The 20,245-nt window shown below is 35.1% G+C and overlaps 1 protein-coding gene across 1 annotated transcript; it reads left to right on the top strand.

The window, feature by feature from the left end:
• The first annotated feature begins 848 nt into the window (after nt 1-848).
• gda (guanine deaminase) lies at nt 849-18,247 on the top strand. The gene is made up of 14 exons (XM_056457780.1): nt 849-1,042; nt 1,277-1,365; nt 1,574-1,745; nt 2,257-2,344; nt 2,726-2,831; nt 4,407-4,434; nt 4,532-4,639; nt 8,211-8,318; nt 11,039-11,136; nt 11,251-11,318; nt 11,579-11,725; nt 15,205-15,323; nt 17,681-17,708; nt 17,808-18,247. The coding sequence occupies exons 1-14, from the start codon at nt 917-919 to the stop codon at nt 17,873-17,875; spliced, it is 1,353 nt and encodes a 450-aa protein (XP_056313755.1). The 5' UTR covers nt 849-916; the 3' UTR covers nt 17,876-18,247.
• Nucleotides 18,248-20,245: the final 1,998 nt, after the last annotated feature.

Here is a 20,245-nt window from a genome sequence, read left to right as displayed (position 1 = left end):
ACACTGAAGAGCAAATCCATCGATGCACAGCTACACAAATCCCAAACCAAGCAAGCCCATGGCGAGGAACAACACTTCACCAATTGACGAAAGTAAAGGAAAAAAAAACTCGAGAGAAACCATGTCAGTAAGTGCGTACTAAGGAGAAAGAAAAATCTGAAACTTATTCTTAACATTCTCTCCTGCCAGTGATTATTCATCCAGTAAACGGGAACACCTAAACTTGACTAAAATAAAACTTGTCATTTTGTCTATTGTACTGTGCATTGTGAAACCTTTTGAAGAGGTAACTGTGGAAACTTGTTTATAGATGTGTTGTCTTTTCAATGTAATGTGCTTTCAAAATCTTCACAAACAATACAAGTCCTTGTATGACTTTAGAACACATAAGTTTCGGTAATCACTTGCAATTAATAAATAATTAAACTACAAAGTAACCAGAACTTAATTCATTTCCAAATGAAATATAATTGTAATTATTAATCACCGCACTGTTTAAATGAATATCGACAGTTCATATTGTCTTATGTAAAATGTATTATTTTAAATATATTGATTATTTGTTTTAGAATTATTACAGTTCTACTAGTGTATGACACCTGTACATGCATCATGTCGCCTCTGATAGTGAAAAGCACAATTAATAAGGTAAGAGCCTAAACACACACGCACACACAGTAGTGTCGTGACTGTAACTATTAATTAATAAATCAAAACCACCAGCTAGTGGTGCAGGATCACCAATTACAGAACGTCCCTTTGGACTATAAGAGTTTGATTGGATGTATTCCGTGACGCGTTAGAGCTGTTGTAATGATTACCGGTTTATGACAATGTAGTCCTCCTAGTAATTTTGCAATGCCTTGTGTCGTATATAAAAGTTCAGGCAAGACGCATATGAAAATTTGTGGCAATAATGAACCGGAACGAGACAACCAAGCGCATTGCGCAGGTCTTCAGAGGGACATTTGTTCACTCCACACCGCAAACAGCAGTGGAAATACTGCACAACTCTGTCTTAGGTGTCGACGATGAAGGGAAGGTATGTTTATTACGTAATTTACACTATATGCAATTTCATTTTCGTTATCGATTTTTATTTTTGTCACAAGGCTTTACAACTGTATTATAGCTTATATAACAGACAATACTGCTACACTGTACATATCAGTATGATTTGTATTATTATTATTATTGTTATATATTATTTAACTGGTCGTTCCATATGCTATATCTCAAAACATTTGTTTATAACGGTGATTTTCCTTCTAAACAGATAGCATTTGTTGATAAAGATCAAGATGTGACCAGACTTTCAAAATTATGGGGTTTTGAAACGTCAGACATAAAACAGCTTGGACAATAGTGAGTACAATTATGGTTGTCGACAAAAATGTAGTTCTTTGAGCAGGCTGCATATAGTGCTGAAAAAAACACACTTTGTGAAGCAGTTTTGCAATCATCATGTCAAAATGTGTGAATTAATGAGTACAGGGTTGAAAACTTTCCATATCCATTGCTCTCCGCATTGCCAGTGCTTATTTTTGCTAATTTTTGTATTTATTTTCTGCAGTGAGTTCCTTATGCCAGGAATGGTTGATACACACATCCATGCGTCTCAGTACAGCTATAGTGGCACTGCTTTAGACTTGCCTCTGCTCAAATGGCTCAACACTTACACCTTCCCTGTGGAAGCCAAGTATAAAGACTTGGATTTTGCTAACAACATCTACACTAAAGTTGTGGTAAGTTCCTTTAAATGAACGATAAATCTAAATGGAAAAAATATAACTCTAAAATTAATTAGTGTAGCGTTATTTACCAAGTAAGACAAACCATTGACTGATGCTTTTTTCAATTATGAATGTAGTTACAATCTTTAAAAAATATATTTAGATTATTAAGAGATTCTTGACACTGAAAGGATGGTTTGCTCAAAAACTTTTTTTTCAAATTCTGGTTCCTCTTCATTTATTCCTTTAGCAGACACATTTATCCAAAGCCACTTTTATTCAAATGAGGATAGAAGATCTTTAGAGAACAGAAATATATAGATCCCATGACACACAGACAAAGAGAGAGAAGAATACCTGTGTGAGGTACACTCAGAACTGCATAATGTTTCCCCAAATTTATGTTTATAAGAAAGTGTCTGAGTGCGTATGGAGAGGAAAGAGTATGTCTGTCTCTGTGTGTTTTCCATTGCAATACTGTAGGTTAAAAATATGTAGGCTAATCAACTGTTTTGTGTTTTAGAGAAGAACTTTAAAGAACGGCACTACCACTGCTTGTTATTTTGCCACCATACACACTGATGCCTCACTTCTGCTTGGAGAGCTTGCAGGTAAAACACTTGCAACCAAACACACACACGTATATTGACAGATTATCCCTTGCTACTGGCTGAAGCGTTGCAGTGGCAAACACAAACACATCCTTTCTCTAACCTTTGGAGTTTGTCTTTCTTTATCCTATCTTGACTGTTGTTCCCACCAGTCTGTTGAGTAACAGCATTTATATTTGCCATTTCAAATGATGTAATACTATACAGTAAGTGCATGTGAGGTGTCATTCTGTGAATAAGTCTGCCCAAATGTCTTTAATGTTATTAAATAAAAGCTCTTTATCCGTCATGTTAATGCATGTAATCCTTATCTCACAAGATAAAAATTCAGTCATTGATTTTAGAGTGTGATATTTGGTATTTTTGCTTCTTTTTCACTAGTCAAGTTTGGACAGAGAGCTTTAGTGGGGAAAGTTTGCATGGACTGCAATTCTGAAGTTCCACAGTACAAAGAAAGTCCAAGCGACTGTAAAAGAGAAACTGAACGGTGAGTTGAGGACTAAAGTGTCAGTCTCCTTCTAAACAATTAACACTCTAAAGAATAGACTTTGAAGATTCACTCTCACACAAGCTATACTTCATAGAATGATGCAGAGATGACATCAAACCCTGGAATAATAATTCTCTGTAAAGTCCATCAAAATTTCCATAACTTAACTTGACAATACTAGAATGTTTTGCTATTTAATGTAAATTAGACATACCTAAATGAAAAATAGGATTTTTTATTTGAATAAAAATGTATTCCTAACACGTCCCTACACAGACATATACATGTGCCTGTTTACACATGTGCCTGTTTTATTTGTACAATATGTCATTTAAAGTGGAAAACTTTTTTAAGATCATTCATATATTCTTCATCTAAGAAATAAATACCGATAAAGTTTTGGGCAACCAAACATAGTTCTTTCTATGGCATCACTGTGAAAATCTTTGGAGCCATTATTTAAAAGTATAGAAAGAGTTCTATTTAGAACCGCATTGACCTGAAGAATCATTCATGTTAAAAAGGTTCTGTTTTTTTTTGAGTTTTTGGTTGTATATTCCAAACTTTATGTGTTTTAAATCTTCAATGTTCTAAATATCTTTTATAAATCCTTTTTTATACCCTCAGTATCTTTTATATCCTTCTATTTAATATATATATATATATATATATATATATATATATATATATATATATATATATATATATATATATATATATATATATATATATATATATATATATATATATATATATATATATATATATATATATATATATAAATAAATAATATCAGAGCAACACGGTGGCACAGTGGGTGGCACAATCACCTCACAGCAAGGTCGCTGCTTCGAGCCCCAGCTGGGTCAGTTGGTATTTCTGTGTGTAGTTTGCATGTTCTCCCCTGTTCACGTGGGTTTCCTCCGGGTGCTCCGGTTTCCCCCACAAGTCCAAAAACATGTGGTATAAGTTAATTGGGTTAGCTAAATTGGCCATAGTGTATGTGTGTAAATGAATGTATATGGATGTTTCCCAGTGATGGGTTGCAGCTGGAAGGGCATCCACTGTGTAAAACATGTGCTGGATAAGTTGGCGGGTCATTCCACTGTGGCGACCCCATATTAATAAAGGGACTAAGGCGAAAAGAAAATGAATGAATGAATGAAAATAATATGAATGAAAACAAAAACAAATAAGGTTGTCTATATAAAATTATTATGACATTATGATGACTATATAACATTATTATACACTTTTGTAGCATTTTTATATGTTTCTGTTTTTCACCAAAATCTTCTGCTGTTGTTAAAAACTAAATAATCCTAACCTAGTACTATTTTTTTTTTTACTTTTTAAATTTATTTTAACCATTTTTAACACAAAAAAGAAGAGGAAATGTAAGTAAATAAAGAATGGAACAAACAGGTCACCATAACTTAGTGTAAACAGAATAACTGATTTGCTTTGAGATTTTGTTTTTACCTGATACTAGGATATAAACATAATCTAATGCCCAAATAGCATGATCAATGATCTTGAAGATATGATCCTGCTTCCTCTTGTCTTTTTCAGTTTTATAAAGGAACTTCTCAAGAAGGAGGTAAACAGGGTTTATTCTTTTTAATTGAATTGTAGTACTGTTATGCTGATCACAGTAGCTTTAAAGCAATTCTGACTTAATTATCTGACTGTTTTAGTACCCGAATGTAAAGCCTGTAGTCACTCCTCGATTCGCTCCCTCTTGTTCTGCTGCACTGCTCAGTGAACTGGGTGAGATCGCCAACAACAACAAGCTTCACATTCAGGTTTGTCCTCCTTCATTTATGTTAACTTGATAAACTGGATTTTTTTAAAGGATAAAGAAAAAACAACTAACACAGTACAAACCATTGCTCACATGACAGAAGCTGAGATATGTGATAACTAAGAGTTTTTGATTGACACATAATACATGTTATGGTGTTAACGTTCACTTCTTTGTGTTTACAGTTCTTGTAAAAGTCAATAATGAAGTAAACTATGGGTGTGTTCAGGTTTACACACTTCTTGTTTATTGAGAATTCTGAACATTCAAATACTGAGGGCTCTATTTTAATGATCTAGGCGTATAGTCTACAGCACATGGCGCAAATGCATTAAGGCCATGTCTGAATCCACTTTTGCTATTTTAAGGACGGAAAAACGCGGTGCATGGTCTAACAGGGTTGAGCTTATTCTCTTAATGAATTATGGGTGTGTTTTGAATATACAGTGCATGCAGAAAGTATATATAGCGCTTTAATTTTTCCAGTTTTTTGTGTTACAGCCTTATTCCAAATTGGATTTAAATTCATTTATTTCCTCAAAATTATACACACAATACGACATAATTACAATGTGAACAAAGATTTTTTGAAATTGTTGCAAATTTATTAAAAATAAAAAACCTGAAAAATCCCATGTACATAAGTATTCATAGCCTTTGGCGTAAAGCTCTAAATTGAGCTCTGGTATATTCTGATTCCACTGATCATTCTTGAGATGTTTTTAGCAGCTTAATTGGAGTTCACCTGTGGTAAGTTCAGTTGATTGGACATGATTTGAAAAGGCGTACACCAGTCTATATAAGGTCCCAGGGTTGACAGTGCATGTCAAAGCACAAACCAAGCATGAAGACAAAGGAATTGACTGTAGACCTCCGAGACAGGATTGTCACAAGGCACAAGGCTGGGGAAGGTTACAGAAAAATTTCTGCTGCTCTGAAAGTTCCAATGAGCACAGTGGCCTCCATCATCCGTAAGTGGAAGATGTTTGGAACCACCAGGACACTTCCTAGAGCTGGCTGGCCATCTAAGCTGAGTGATCGGAGAGAAGGGCCTTAGTCAGGAAGGTGATCAATAACCTGATGGTCACTCTGTCTGAGCTCAAGCATTCTTCTGTGGAGAAAGGAGAACCTTACTGAAGGACAACCATCTGTGTAGCAATCCAATCAGGCCTGTATGGTAGAGTGGCCAGAATTTGCCAAAAGACATCTGAAGGACTCTAAGACCTTAAGAAACTAATTTTTCTGGTCTGAAGAGACTAAAATTGAACTCTTTGGAGTGAACGCCAGGCATTACGTTAGGAGAAAACCAGGCATCGCTCATCACCAGGCTAAAACCATCCCTACAGTGAAGCATGGTGGTGGCAGCATGATGCTGTGGGGATGTTTTTCAGCAGCAGGAACTGGAAGACTAGTCAGGATAGAGGGAAAGATGAATGCAGCAATGTACAGAGACATCCTGAATGAAAACCTGCTTCAGAGTGCTCTTGACCTCAGACTGGGGCGATGGTTTATCTTCCAGCAGGACAATGACCCAAAGCACACTGCTAAAATATCAATGGAGTGGCTTCAAAACAGCTCGGCGAATGTCCTTGAGAGGCCCAGCCAGAGCGCAAACCTAAATCCTATTGAACATCTCTGGAGAGATCTGAAGATGGCTGTACACAGTCCCTTCCCAGCCAACCTGATAGAGCTTGAGAGGTACTGCAAAGAGGAATGGGCAAAAATTCCCAAAGACAGGTGTGCCAAGCTTGTGGCATCATATTCAAAAAGACTTGAGGCTGTAATTGCTGCCAAAGGTGCATCAACAAAGTATTGAGAATACTTATTTACATGTGATTTTTGAGGTGTTTTATTTTTAATAAATTTGCAACAATTTCAAAAAATCTTTTTTCACATTGTCATTATGGGGTAGTGTGTGTAGAATTTTGAGGAAATAAATGAATTTAATCCATTTAAAATATAAGGCTGTAACATAAAAAATTTGGAAAAAGTGAAGCGCTATGAATACTTTCTGTATTTAATGCACTGTAACTTGCATTAAACCAATCTCATCCCGCATTCCCTTTAAGAGTCAGTTGCGTCCATGCATTTGCTATTTACAAGGCAGACTTTGTAAGAGGAAAAAACTAGCGAGAAAACAGTTAAACAGATCATCTGCAGCGCTAGGATAAAAAACGAGCTTCCTCTATTTGGCCTCTTTACTTTCTCTTTACTTTACTTTTACTGTTTACTTTACTCCTTTACTTTCGTGGATAAGGAAACGGTGTTGTACGCACTCCACTGAAGACATCCATCAGCCTACATATTTAATTTTGTTTGTTAAGTGCAAAGATTTGTTTCAAAACAATTTCAAAATTCATTTCTTAATTCCAGCAAACTAAGAAATTAACAATAATAAAGAAGGGTGAAGAAAATTAGGGTTGCGTCAGTCTGAAAATAGCAACAAATAGCGCCAAACACGTCATGCGCCTTATTGCACCGGGTGTATGATATGGCCCTGAATCTTACTAGGACACGGTTGTGGAAAAGAAATGTCATTGGAAGAAAATATATTTTTCCAATCATTTACATTCTATCTCAAAGATCTCAGATCGAACTAACACTTCCTGTTCAATTTACCAATTTACAGAGTTCATAGACTTTTATGCTGAAATTTGACATTTCTGAAAAATGTCCAGAGAACCAAGAGGACCTTCTAAAACACTTAGCAGGGCTTAATCTATTAATAAAATATTACAAAGACCAAATGCTGTATACAGTTTGTTAAAAATATACTCTGCACAAAGGCAAACAGATGAGCTCATAATATAAATGCATGCAGAGCGCTACTGATGTTACCCGTTAAACATTTTCCTCTCATTTTGAAAAAAATATTTAAGAAAATGTTTACTGGATTTGGTCTATTTTATAGACTATCACTTTTCACCGTAGTATTGGAATTTTTTTGTTGTGAATTATAAACTCTTATTAACGAGTGCTGATAAATGTAATCTGAAATTCCACATTCAGTAATAGTGAATATTCAACAGTTAAGCTGTTATAGTTTTTATGATAGCCACTACTTCACTATACTTTTACTTTTACTTTATTTATTTGCACAAAAAATACAAAAACATTGCAATAAAACAAAAACAAATTAGCCATAATGTGCAGGAAGAGGCAAAAAGCCCAAAAGGCTTATTTAGAGCCTCTACCTAAATTATAATAAAAAAGGGACAATGACAAAACAATTGCATTACAACAAATGCCATGTTACAGTTATTATAACAGTAGTACAGTTACAAGTGAATAGTAATACGCACAAATGAAATTACAAAGTCACATAGACACACAACCATAAAATAAAATGAAATCATACATATGATAGAATTCTTACAAAATTTCAGAACATTAAAGTGATTCCTTATGCATCTCTTAAAACCTCTTAAAGAAAAACTCTTTTTTTTTTTGTTTGGGATAAATCATTCCATAATTTAATACCCCTAAATATAATCGAGTGTTGTGCTCTTCTTGTATGACCTTGCGATAAAGAACTACGACTAACACCTGTTTCACAATCATTAAAACTACAGAGTCACATCAGTGAGAACAAAGAAGAAGTGAAGCTTGTGAAGAGATTGTTTCCAGACTGCAGATCTTACACTGATGTTTACCTCAAGCACAACCTGCTTACAGACAGGGTAAGAATGTCCGGTATAAATTTAATACCTTTACACTACAAATCTACTACATTCAAATACTTTTATATTAAAGATTCATTATGTTGTGAGCTGTATTGTTGCAACATATAAACAGCTTTATAATATAATATAATATAATATAATATAATATAATATAATATAATATAATATAATATAATATAATATAATATAATATAATATAATATAATATAATATAATATAATATAATACAATACACTCTCAGAAATAAAGGTACAGGAGCTGTCATTGGGGCAGTACCTTTTCAAAGGGTACATATTTGTACCTGAAGAGTCCATAATGGTACCTTTATGGTACTTTTTAGGTACATTTGGGCACTAATATGCACCTTTGAGGTACCACTGACTCTTTGGATACAAATATGTATCTTTTAAAAAGGTACTGCCCCAGTGACAGCTCCTGTGCCTTTATTTCTGAGAGTGTATAATATGATATGATATGATATGATATGATATGATATAATATAAGATAAGATAAAATAAAATGACATGATATAATGAAATATAATATAATATAATATAATATAATATAATATAATATAATATAATATAATATAAATTTTTTAAAGTTTTTTAAAGTTTCTATTTCACAGTTTCAATTGATTATTCACATAAATCTTATTTGAAGATGCTATCTCAGCAGTCCACTGTAAAAAAATGAATGACAAAAAGTCAAGTCAACAAATATTTATATGTTGATTTAACTTATTTCAATAAGTTAATCAGGTTATGCAAAGTTTAACTTAATATATTTAGTCCGTTTGATTGATGCAAGTTGACTAAAAAAATTCATCTGATTCAACTAAAAATATTTAAGTCCGTAAGATTCTTTTACAGTGTGAGATGTTTAAAGCAATTCTTATTTTAAAGTGTAGTAAACCTTCATTAGTGGTTTAAACCAAGTTTGCACATAAAAAGGAAACAAATAGAGTTATATATGCAGCTTGTTTGGCCATATAGAGTTTCATGAGTTTCATTTAGGACATTTATGTGAATAAACAGATTTCATGCTGAGCACATTTAGTAGACCAATAGTTTTTAAGAGCTTTTTTTTGCAGTATTTTGCTTTTTTGTTGGTTGCCCTGTGGTTGTAAAGGCCTGGCATGAGAGCTTCAGAATCATGTGCTTTGTAATATGAGTTTGTGATCAAGAGTTCAGTACAGTGGAGTGCATTGTCATTTGTCTGAGTTTTCACATTCCCTGCACTGATGAATTCTGAGTACAAGATACTCTACCTCGATCTAGAACCAAGTGCAACCAAGTCTTATTTTTGACTTAGATCTCTAATTAAGGCTAATATTCCAAAATAAGGTTATTTATTTGTATTTATTTCATTATTTATTCACCCTTATATCATTTCATTCATGCGGAACAAAACGTTTTGATTTTGGTTAAGAGCAGATTAGAACAGCCAACTTTAAGGGAGAGACCCTTATGTACAATTGCAAAGCACTTTGTGTGTATGACCATACACAATTTTGAAAAAACATTTTTATGATCATATACAATAAATGTGTTATATAAATGCACATTACATTACATATTAAAAGCGACCTATTATGTAAAAATCGCTTCTATAAGAGGTTTAAACTTAAATGTGTGGCGACAGTGTGTGAATATAGCCAGCCTCTACTGGTAAATATGTATTTATTCTATTTTTTATAATAACACTTCATAAAAACAGTGTACAGAAACACTTTGGTTGACATTCTTTCTTTGTATGTGTCATCAGAGGAGAAAAGTCTCACTAATTAATGACAATCTATCCTTTATTAGCATAGACAGCTGTCCGCCATTAGAGTTTTCACTGCACCTGCCGAAGATAATGTCAGTGACTAAGAGGCATTATAAATGTGGGGTTTTAGGATGAACAAATGAACACTGTAGTCTCCATAGACTGCTTATTTTTAAATTATTTAAGATGGAACTTCACATAACCATAGATTTTACAATATTTTTAAGTCATAAAAGTTCAAAAGTCTTGAAATTTTTATTCTTGTTCTTTTAATGAGTATCAATAGTACATTTTTCAGCAGTAGTAGCTGGAAGAGACATGCCTGATGCATATGGCACACAAAAGTGGAAACACTTCAGAAGTTTTGAAGTCATTATCTGATGAATGGATGCATTTTACAGGGTTTCTGTTTGATGTTAGTCATATTCTTTAATGGTCCACCTGATTAAAAGCTTTCTTGATGACAAACTGCCTATGGATGAAAAAAGCTGTTGACATTCAGAGCTTACCACGATCAACAAAATGCTGTTTTTTTAAAAAGTATGTGTAGTTTACAGCATAGACGTTTCAAAATGCATCTGAATGGCAGATTAATGCTCTTGACCATAATTGGTTATGTGGAATGTATATACTTGTTAGTTGGGATTAGCATACTTTCTTATTGGACAGAAACGTTTTATTAAAATAAATGTATTTTTTGGGCGTTTTTTTACCTCTATTGTGATAAGATAGTAAAAAAAAGCCAGCGAGCCGGGATTTGATCTCATGACATCTGAAGTACAATTACGCTACCTTGGAAGTCTTATTTTTGTGGGTTTTGAAACATGCTGTTCACACATTGCCATTTAAAAAAGCCCCTTATTTCACAAAAAGCCCCTTAAAGCTGGATTAAAATGAAATAATGTAAACTGATGAGGATGTTAACTGTGATGGTGTAACTATTGCAGACTGTAATGGCTCATGGGTGTTACTTAACTGATGAAGAACTGAAGATCTTTCATGAAACTGGATCTGCAATCTCTCACTGTCCTAACAGTAACATTTCGTGAGTATTTCTTTACTATTAGCTTTTAATAGTTTATTAGTCTTTAACTACTAATACTTATAATCAATATATTATAATAAATGGGATACATTTATCATCTTGTTCTTCTCCCAGGATTTGCAGTGGGATGCTGGATGTGCGCAATGTTTTGAACCACAAAGTGAAATTAGGATTGGGAACAGGTACGTTTTTGTTTGTCTGCCTGTTTTTTGCGTTTGCATTACTGAATCACTGCTAAATTTGTAATTGCTATGCCATTATTTGCTAAAGATAATAGGTTATAAATGTAAACTCACACCACTTGCCTATTTAATGTAGTATATATACATATATAACTATTTAATGTGTTGCGTGTAGATAATTAGATATGCATAATCCATTTGTCATTATCTTCATGATGAAGCTGTGTACTGATTTCCCATGTTATGGTTTTCATATCTAGATGTAGCAGGAGGATACTCTCCATCCATACTAGATGCTATGCGAAGAACTCTGGACACATCTAAAGCCCTGACCATCCAGGACCCTCAGCATCAGACTCTGACCTTTGAGGAGGTCTTCAGACTGGCCACACTTGGAGGCAGTGAAGGTAGTAATTTAACCCTTAGTGTTTACATGCACACAACCATTAAATTTATAACTCGAAAAAAGTTTATTAGAGTTTATTAATAAATTAGTAACGAGAAGTGGCATTAAAATGTAGTGTCACACTCTCTGTACATTACACATTTTCTTTCATTGCTAAATGTCAGCAGGAAACATGGCTCATATATTATTCTCTCAAGATGCAGTGTTTTAGCACTTCTACTGCATGAGATTTTTTTTTTAATAAAAAAAAATCAAGAAAGTGTTTTGCGGTATATTTCGTACTGTCTTAAATGCACTTAAATATGCAGCATGGAAATGGTCATGTCACGTCACACATGCACACTTCAATAAACCCACAGAAATGAATGAATGAATTAGTTCACAGTTCCCTGAAGTGCTTTAAATGTGCATTTTTTATTCGATGTTTGGGTAATCTCAAATACAACAAATACAGGGCGGGACATAGAGTAGCTCCTCCCCTTTTTGAAAAACAACCAATAGTTGATAATGAGAATGGTTGACATTAACCAAATGAGAAGCCTTTGAAAGTGGGTGGGACATGTGAGATACTATAGACCATTTGATTGGTCAGAAGATTTAATAAGAAACTGGTTAAAAGTAGAAAAATATGTTATGTACACATATGTTCTGTACACACTAGCTTGTGGATATCCTTAATGCCGAGTTCAGACTGCATGATTTTTGCCTTGCCAGCGGTTTTATGAGAAATTGCCAACAAATGCCTGAAATCACAGGCAAATCGGTGCTCGTTCACGTGAGTACACACAGTGTAAACTATCAAAGACACAATCTGAGAGAATGGCCAATGAGTTGCCGACACCTGTGAGATATTTGCATGCTAAATATCTGGACCTGTTAGCGATTCAACTCATGCCATGTGGAATGTGTTCTGATTGAAAATAACATTGGCGATGACCTACAGCCAATGAGAGAGCAGCATCCATTAGTATGGGTATCTGCAGGCAAGCGGGAGGTTGGGGGAGTTGTTAAAAGCACTTAGTTTCGATCTATTTGGACCCAAGAAATGGAGGAAAAACTAGTGGAAATTTGGCCGGAGCACCTGTGTCTGTTTGACGTGTCATCTGAGCAATACCACAACCGGGTCGAAAAAGAAAAAAGTTTGAGAGAAATTGCTGATTCCCTTCAAACACCAGGGACCTCATGTACGAAGGCTTGCGTTGAATTCATACTAAAATATATATGCACATTTACAGCTTTGTGCGTACGCAGTAAAAAATTCAGATGTATGAAACACTGCGTACGCGGAATCCCACGCATATTCTCTTTGTACATCCTAATTAACGTGAAACTGAGCGCACGTGCACGAGCGCAAAACCCCTCCCTGCCTCCTCCCCCTAATGAATATGGTAATGACTTTACTTTGGCAAAACCAAACAAAAAAGTAATGGCAAAAGCAAGCAAAAAGAGAAACTTTGAACAGAATATGAATTGGACATCCTGAACATCGCACTGCGAGTGAATTAAAAAAGAAATGGTCCGATGTAAAGGTGTAAAATTTTGTAGTGTCTATTTAGGCTAAGTGCAAATAGCACACCTCGTTGGAATGAGCTAGTTGGGTGATTCCCACCCATCACCGTTTGATTGACAGAGACAACATAATTAAAGAAAGCGGCAAATAGCAGCGTGAGTGGCGTAGCTCGTAAAGTGCATGGCAACATGTTTTGACACGATCAATCATGAACCCAGTTTGAATCCAGCGTCTGATGAACTCATTCTTCTTTCCCCCACTACATATCAGATTTTGCCTTCTCTTCATCACGAGGAAGACAAGTAGGAATCATTACTAAGTGTGTGTATTGTGTTAAGCACATTTGAGCATCACATATTATTTGCACATTTATTGAATGGAAATGTTTCCGATTCACGTATGCAAATTCGTCTTCAGATGGCACCTTTATAGCAATGTGCGTGCAGTCGATCACTCCGATTACATTGGGAAAACCGGCGATCGCTGCAAATTGCACTTTAATATTTGGCTGGTCAACTGCATGGTATGGAAACCTTATATACCTGCTAGACATGCAGATGATCCCGTCCCATACACGGCTCAAAGATACTTTGTAGTGTGCAATTTAACACAATTGCCTCTAGGAGTCGCCAATGGAAATAAAACAAACACACACAAGAAATGCACGTACACCAGACATGAAGTTGGCGTGGACCAACGCATGTTCTCATGTTAATTTCATCGTTAGTAAATCCAAACGTGAGTGTGACATCTGGCGTACGCAAAGTTTTTGTTCGTACACAGCGTTGATACAGAAGGCCCCAGGTGAGCAAAATAAAAACATTTTCTACTTAAAGGTTTCTTTGTCATTATGTAGTTAATAACACAAGATATACTACGTGACTTCATGTTGTTTCTGTGTTACTTCTCACGTATGTAGTTTGCGGACAGAAACAAAGTTATCAGAGATTCTCAAAAGTCATGCAGTGTGAAACCCCCCTGTCCCAGATCCATCTTGCAGTGTAAACACAGCACAGACAGAATGCTAGCCCAGATAGTCATGCAGTGTGAAAACATCTGTGACACGACTACTTTAAAAATCGTGCAGTCTGAAATTGGCATAAGACTGACATATTGTTACTAACATTTAATGGACTTTAATGCATTTACATGCTGTACAAAAACGGTATACGGTGCCAAAATCTAGCTGTGAGGATTGGTTGATGTAATAATGTAATTCCAATCATGTTCATCTTCTGAATACAAAGGTGTTTTAGATGAAATCAGAGCACTCCCTCATCCTCCGTAGACCACCATGGTCACTCAAAGTCAGGAAAAAAGAGGCCAAAACTTTGTCAAAACATTCTGTGTGTCTTTAGTGGTTCATATGTAATCATATGAAGCTTCATGAACTATTTCATGCACCAAAAATTCTGAAGAAACATTTTTATTCACCATTGTGTCGTATCATCAGGATGCACGTTTACTACTACTGTCAATACGATGCTTGCGTGTTGCGCTGCTGACTCTATTGGCAATAAATACATCATATTGCTATTGTAAACAAGCATATTGACATGGGAGAGAAAATATAAAGGAAAAGAATCATATTGACAATGTTTTTGGTTCTTTTTCTTGACTTTGAATGTCTTGTGTGAGCATTACTGTCTGTGAAGAATGAGAAAGCTCTTGGATTTCATGTAAAATATCTTCATGTGTCTTCCAAACATGAACGAAGGTCTCAGAGATTGAAACGATATGAGGATGAGTAACTAAGAATGCAATTTAAATTTTTGGGTGAACTAACCCTTTCATTTGTTTATGCCCTTTCGCTGATAAAGCAAAGTGTGTTGACCACATATATTGATGGCTCATTAAGTATAATCAGGATACGCACATGCATGTAAACCAACTCGATGACAAACATGTTATGTAATAATAGCGCAGTACACTATATAAACCTGCCTGGCTGTTTTCCACTATGCCTACAGCGCTCTCATTGGACGATCAGATTGGAAACTTTGAGGTGGGGAAGGACTTTGATGCCCTGCGAGTGAATGTTTGCATTTCTGATGGACCGATCGATGTGTTTCCTGGAGAAGGCCCAAAGGTTTGATGTGCTCCTACTGATCACCCTAATTCCATCACATACTTAGAGAAAAACAGAGAGTGCTTTAATGCTTTTAGGCTCTGTTTACACCTGGCATTGATTGACTGATCACAAGTAGAGATGCGAGACACATTTCTGTTTGCATCTGATGTTTATATCCATTACATTTGAACACTTTCCTGATTCCTTTGAGGAGAGAGTGTATGTATGAGCATTCTCTGATATTTGAGTATTTTTGTTTCTGCTCTAATTGCCACAAACAGAAACGACAATGTATGCTATGGGTCAAAATTAATACTAATAAGAGATTTTTGGCTTTAAAGTTTTGTCCAAATATATGATTTCAAATGATAAAGACACTTTTCAAATTTAATTTGTTTGATACCATGCATGCATTGATTTTTAGACATTAAAGGGCACCTATTTTACCCCTTTGTGGTGATTATAGCGGTCTTTTACTGTCTTTATTATAAACATGCTCTGTTTTAAAAACGTTTTAAACTTATAACACTTATAAAAATCACAGAGAGTTCTAACAAATATTTTAATCCCAGTTTCTTTGCAAAAAAAGGTTCTGTGGACAAGTGTTTACATGTTATTATAGAAACATGGCATCTGTTATTCAATTCAGTGGGCGGGGAAAAAAGCACTCCTATGTTATGTTGCGGTGGGCCTTAAAATCACTTGGATTTGGGTCCTATTTTAACGTCAGGAAATTTTAAAAAAGAGACTTATATCAGAGGTTTACATCACTCCAATATGACAGTGGACAAACTATACGTACAGACAGTTCTGTCCAAACAGCTTACAAAAGTTGATTTTCATCATAGGTGCGCTTTAAAACAGCTTGTTATGCTGCTTGATGTTGCAAACTGATATTTTCGTATTATACTTTGTATGTATAGTCATGAACACTTGTTTGTAGGGCAAGCAGATTGACCGTTTTCCGACGTTTATTATTCCTAGTCATTTCTCCCAAAGGCAACTGAATTGGAAGTTCTAAAACAATCGAGAGCACTTCCACATTGCAGAATACTAGATGCCGAACTGGTCACTCTAGGTTGGCTCGTTTGTATCTATTGAAGAATGAGACAGGGTGAACATGTAACTATTAAGCCTCCCTCACCATAAAACCATATTTTGTTAGAATGTGCAATTTTAAAGACTACTAGACAAGGATTGTATGCTGAGAGTACTTTGATTCACGTTTTTTTGTTTGTTTGTTTATGATTCATACATTTGTTTTCCTCAATGATTCACCAGTACCATCACAAGTCATTTTAACATCTCCTTTCCCTATCCCACCCAAACACTGTTTCAGACCTACAGTTACATATAGGTTGAGATCATAAATCCAATAAACACAAATAAATAAATCTAAAAATAATTACAGATTCGAATAAAAAAATTATATTTAAAAATGTGTCTCATCGCAAAGACATCGAAATAATGCCAAATATTTTCCCCATGCACCTTCTTTGATAAACATCCAGGTGGTTTGTACATGTAATTGTTTTTCATATGCTGCCACCGTCCCCAATTTTGTACTCCATTCTTTTGTTTATTCTTTTGCGTTGACAGACCAGTGGTATAGGTGTCTAATGTCATCATACACAATAATGTAGCCATCTATTTTACAATCATCCACTGGCTAGTAATTCATGTCTTTAGTAAAAATAAATAAAATAATAGTCTTCAATATACATTCTCCAAAAACTCCCATAGAGGATTCCAGATATGCTAGAAATCATCAGATGTCTGATGTAAGTCAGAAGTCTAAGGGTAAGAAAATGGCAATCTGATTCATCCACATATTGACCGAGGGAATGTTTAGAGAGGACCACAACAAAAGATTACATTTTCTTGCTAGATAAGTACGTACCCCCATTCTTGAAATGATAGTGAATCTGCTGACCGCTGTTTGATAGATGTTTTTGAAAATGCCTCTCCAGGAGGCATTGAAGTTTTTTTTATCATATATCGAAGTCAATATTCATAGTAAATGTTTGTATAAAACGTAAACTGTGAAGTCTCTTATTGATTTATGGTACTTTTGTTATTATTATGTAATGTGCTTTTTATCTATTGCCATAATCTTTCCATAAAATAATCATAAGTTGTTGATGTGGCAATAAATTAACAAACAAACAAACAATTTCAGATGATAATAAATCCATTCTGCCTAGCTTAATTCAACATCACATCTCATAATGTTTAGTATAGTTCTTAATGCCAGGTGTAAATGGGGCCGTTGTGGTTAAACGGTCAATATCTTTCGCATAATTTACAAACATTTATTGTGTAGTACTGATAAGATTGTCCAATCTGATGTGCGGATTTTGTTTCCACCCCAATAGGTCATTCTGGAGAAGTTTTTAAATTTAGGTAAATTGCTGATTTTTCTTTCTAAATATTATCTTTTTAATGTAGTTATGTCAGATCTCTTGTTTTATCTTAATTCTTTTGCGTGTTTGTTTTAAACAGGCGATGATCGGAACATTACTGAAGTCTATGTGGCTGGAAGGCAGGTGGTTCCGTTTCCAGATACTTAGTTGTCTGTTTCAGTTGTTTTTATCACAAATATAACACATCTACTCAAGACGACAAGCTTTTTACTCAGATTTATTTAAATACAATGTTGATTTACAGCATAGGTGGTTCACGTCTTGTTAAATGGCTTGCTTTAGCAAATATGTTTTGTATTTACTTGTAAAATAAGAATAAGACTTGCCTGGTGTTCAAATACTTTTTATTTTTGTATACAATGATTGTTGTCCATTTACTAGTTGTGTTGAAGGAAAAAAAGAAATAGAATGTATCTGGTAATATTTTAGATTACTTTTATTACCTGATTTTTTGATTCAATTGATTAATTAATTTTAATCAATTTTAATTGCAACAAGCAATAAAAGATAATGATTTAAGATGTTATTATCATCATTCATTGGCGCAGTGGGTAGTGCCTCTTGCCTCACAGCAAGAAGGTCGCTGGTTCGATCCTCAGCTGGGTCAGTTGGCATTTCTGTGTGGAGTTTGCATGTTCTCCCCGTGTTTGTGTGGGTTTCCTCCGGGTTCCTCCGATTTCCTCCACAAGTCCAAAGACGTGGTACAGTTGAATTGGGTAATGTCTGTAGTGTATGTGTGTGAATGAGAACGTATGGGTGTTTCCCAGTGATGGGTGACAGCAGGAAGGGCAGCCGTTGCGTAAAACATATGCTGGATAAGTTGGCGGTTTATTCTGCTGTGGCGACCCCAGATTAATAAAGGGACTAAGCCGAAAATAAAATGAACGAATGAAAAAAAATTGTGACAATCTCTCTCTCTCACACACACACACACACACACACACACACACACACACACACACACACACACACACACACACACACACACACACACACACACACACACAGAGCTCTCTTCAAAGACCCTTGGCTGCCGGTTTCACCTGTTCTTTCACTGTTAATGACAGTTCTCTCAAGTACAAACACAGCTTTCAATTGTACTTTGAACATACAGCACTTACAATTTAGTACACTGCAAAAAAAAAAAAAATAATGCTGCAAAACCTTTGCCAGTAGGATGAGGGAAATAATTTTATTTCTTAACTGAAAACAAGATTATATTACTTACTTTACTGGCAGAATGTTTTGTTTGTTTTTAAAAAACACTTAATTTTTACTTATTATTTCTGAAAAACGAACTTTTTTGTAGCCTATAGAAAATGCTTCCTGTATGCCTCCTGCAATTAAGAATTAATACGAATTTTTAGATATTTTGACTAGAAGCATTTTTTGTAGTGTAGATGCTTTTCTGATTGATATTAATAGATGGACTTTTAATGTATTTTTGCTATAAATAAGAAGTCAACATTTCAGGCAGCGTCTCGCCATCTGAAACTGTTTTAAAATCATCTTGATTATTTTGTCATTTTATACATATTATTTTCTGTCCAATATTAAATCAGAGACTTGGGAATATTTTAACTTCATTCATTTTCCTTCAGATTAGTTCCTTTACTCATAAGGGGTCGCCACAGCAGAATTAACCGCCAACTTATCCAGTTGCAACCCAGTACTGGGAAACATCCATACACACTCATTCACACACACACGCGCGCGCGCACACACACACACACACTACGGCCAATTTAGTTTATTGAATTCACCTGTACCGCATCTTTTTGGACTGTGGGGGAAACCGGAGCACCCGAAGGAAACCCATTCAAACTCGGGCAGAACATCCAAACTCCACATAGAAATGCCAACTAACCCAGCCATGTTTTAACTTAAAAAAAACAACCTGTCGCTTTTTACAGGCTTTAAACTGTTTATCAAAAGCAAAAAGTAATAAAATATCATCTGGAATGTGCTCTGTCACTGACATGTATGTTGTTTACGCAGAATCCTAGGTAACATGTATTTCTATGTAATTTGTCAGCTGTTCTTAAATAATTTCTAACCACAATGAGGCGCTAGAGACTGATTTATACTGAACAACTCTGACTTCCGTCTACTGGCCTACAGTGATGATGTCTCATTTACATTAATCACACTAATCATTTAGACACAAACCCATAAAATCTGAATCGATTTAGTGAGTGTGAGTCATATTTGACTCATATTTCCCAGTGTTCTCATATCTGACACATTATCAATTAAAACGTCTCTGAATGTGATGGTTGTTACATAATTTTCTGCCGGTGTGTTGTTTTGTTTCTGAATGATTTGGAACAGTTACAGCATTATTTGTAACATGTTCTATCTGTGGCGATGCGGTGGCGCAGTAAGTGCTGTCGCCTCACAGCAAGAAGGTAGCTGGTTCGAGCCTCGGCTGGGTGAATTGGTGTCTCTGTGTGGAGTTTGCATGTTCTCCACACGTCCGCGTGGGTTTCCTTCCGGGTGTTTTGTTCAGAATTTAAC

Source organism: Danio aesculapii, chromosome 5 (genome assembly GCF_903798145.1).
Source record: "Danio aesculapii chromosome 5, fDanAes4.1, whole genome shotgun sequence".
Taxonomy (NCBI): domain Eukaryota; kingdom Metazoa; phylum Chordata; class Actinopteri; order Cypriniformes; family Danionidae; genus Danio; species Danio aesculapii.
Note: the sequence above shows the minus strand (reverse complement) of the source record. Positions and strands in the feature narration are given on the sequence as shown.

What these genes read in the sequence shown, in the direction of transcription:
- gda (XM_056457780.1), top strand. Translation starts at nt 917, where the DNA reads ATGAACCGGAACGAGACAACCAAGCGCATTGCGCAGGTCTTCAGAGGG. An exon ending in ACAACCTGCTTACAGACAGG is followed by an intron (nt 8,319 to 11,038) that starts GTAAGAATGTCC and finishes TAACTATTGCAG; the next exon opens with ACTGTAATGGCTCATGGGTG. An exon ending in TTCCTGGAGAAGGCCCAAAG is followed by an intron (nt 15,324 to 17,680) that starts GTTTGATGTGCT and finishes CCACCCCAATAG; the next exon opens with GTCATTCTGGAGAAGTTTTT.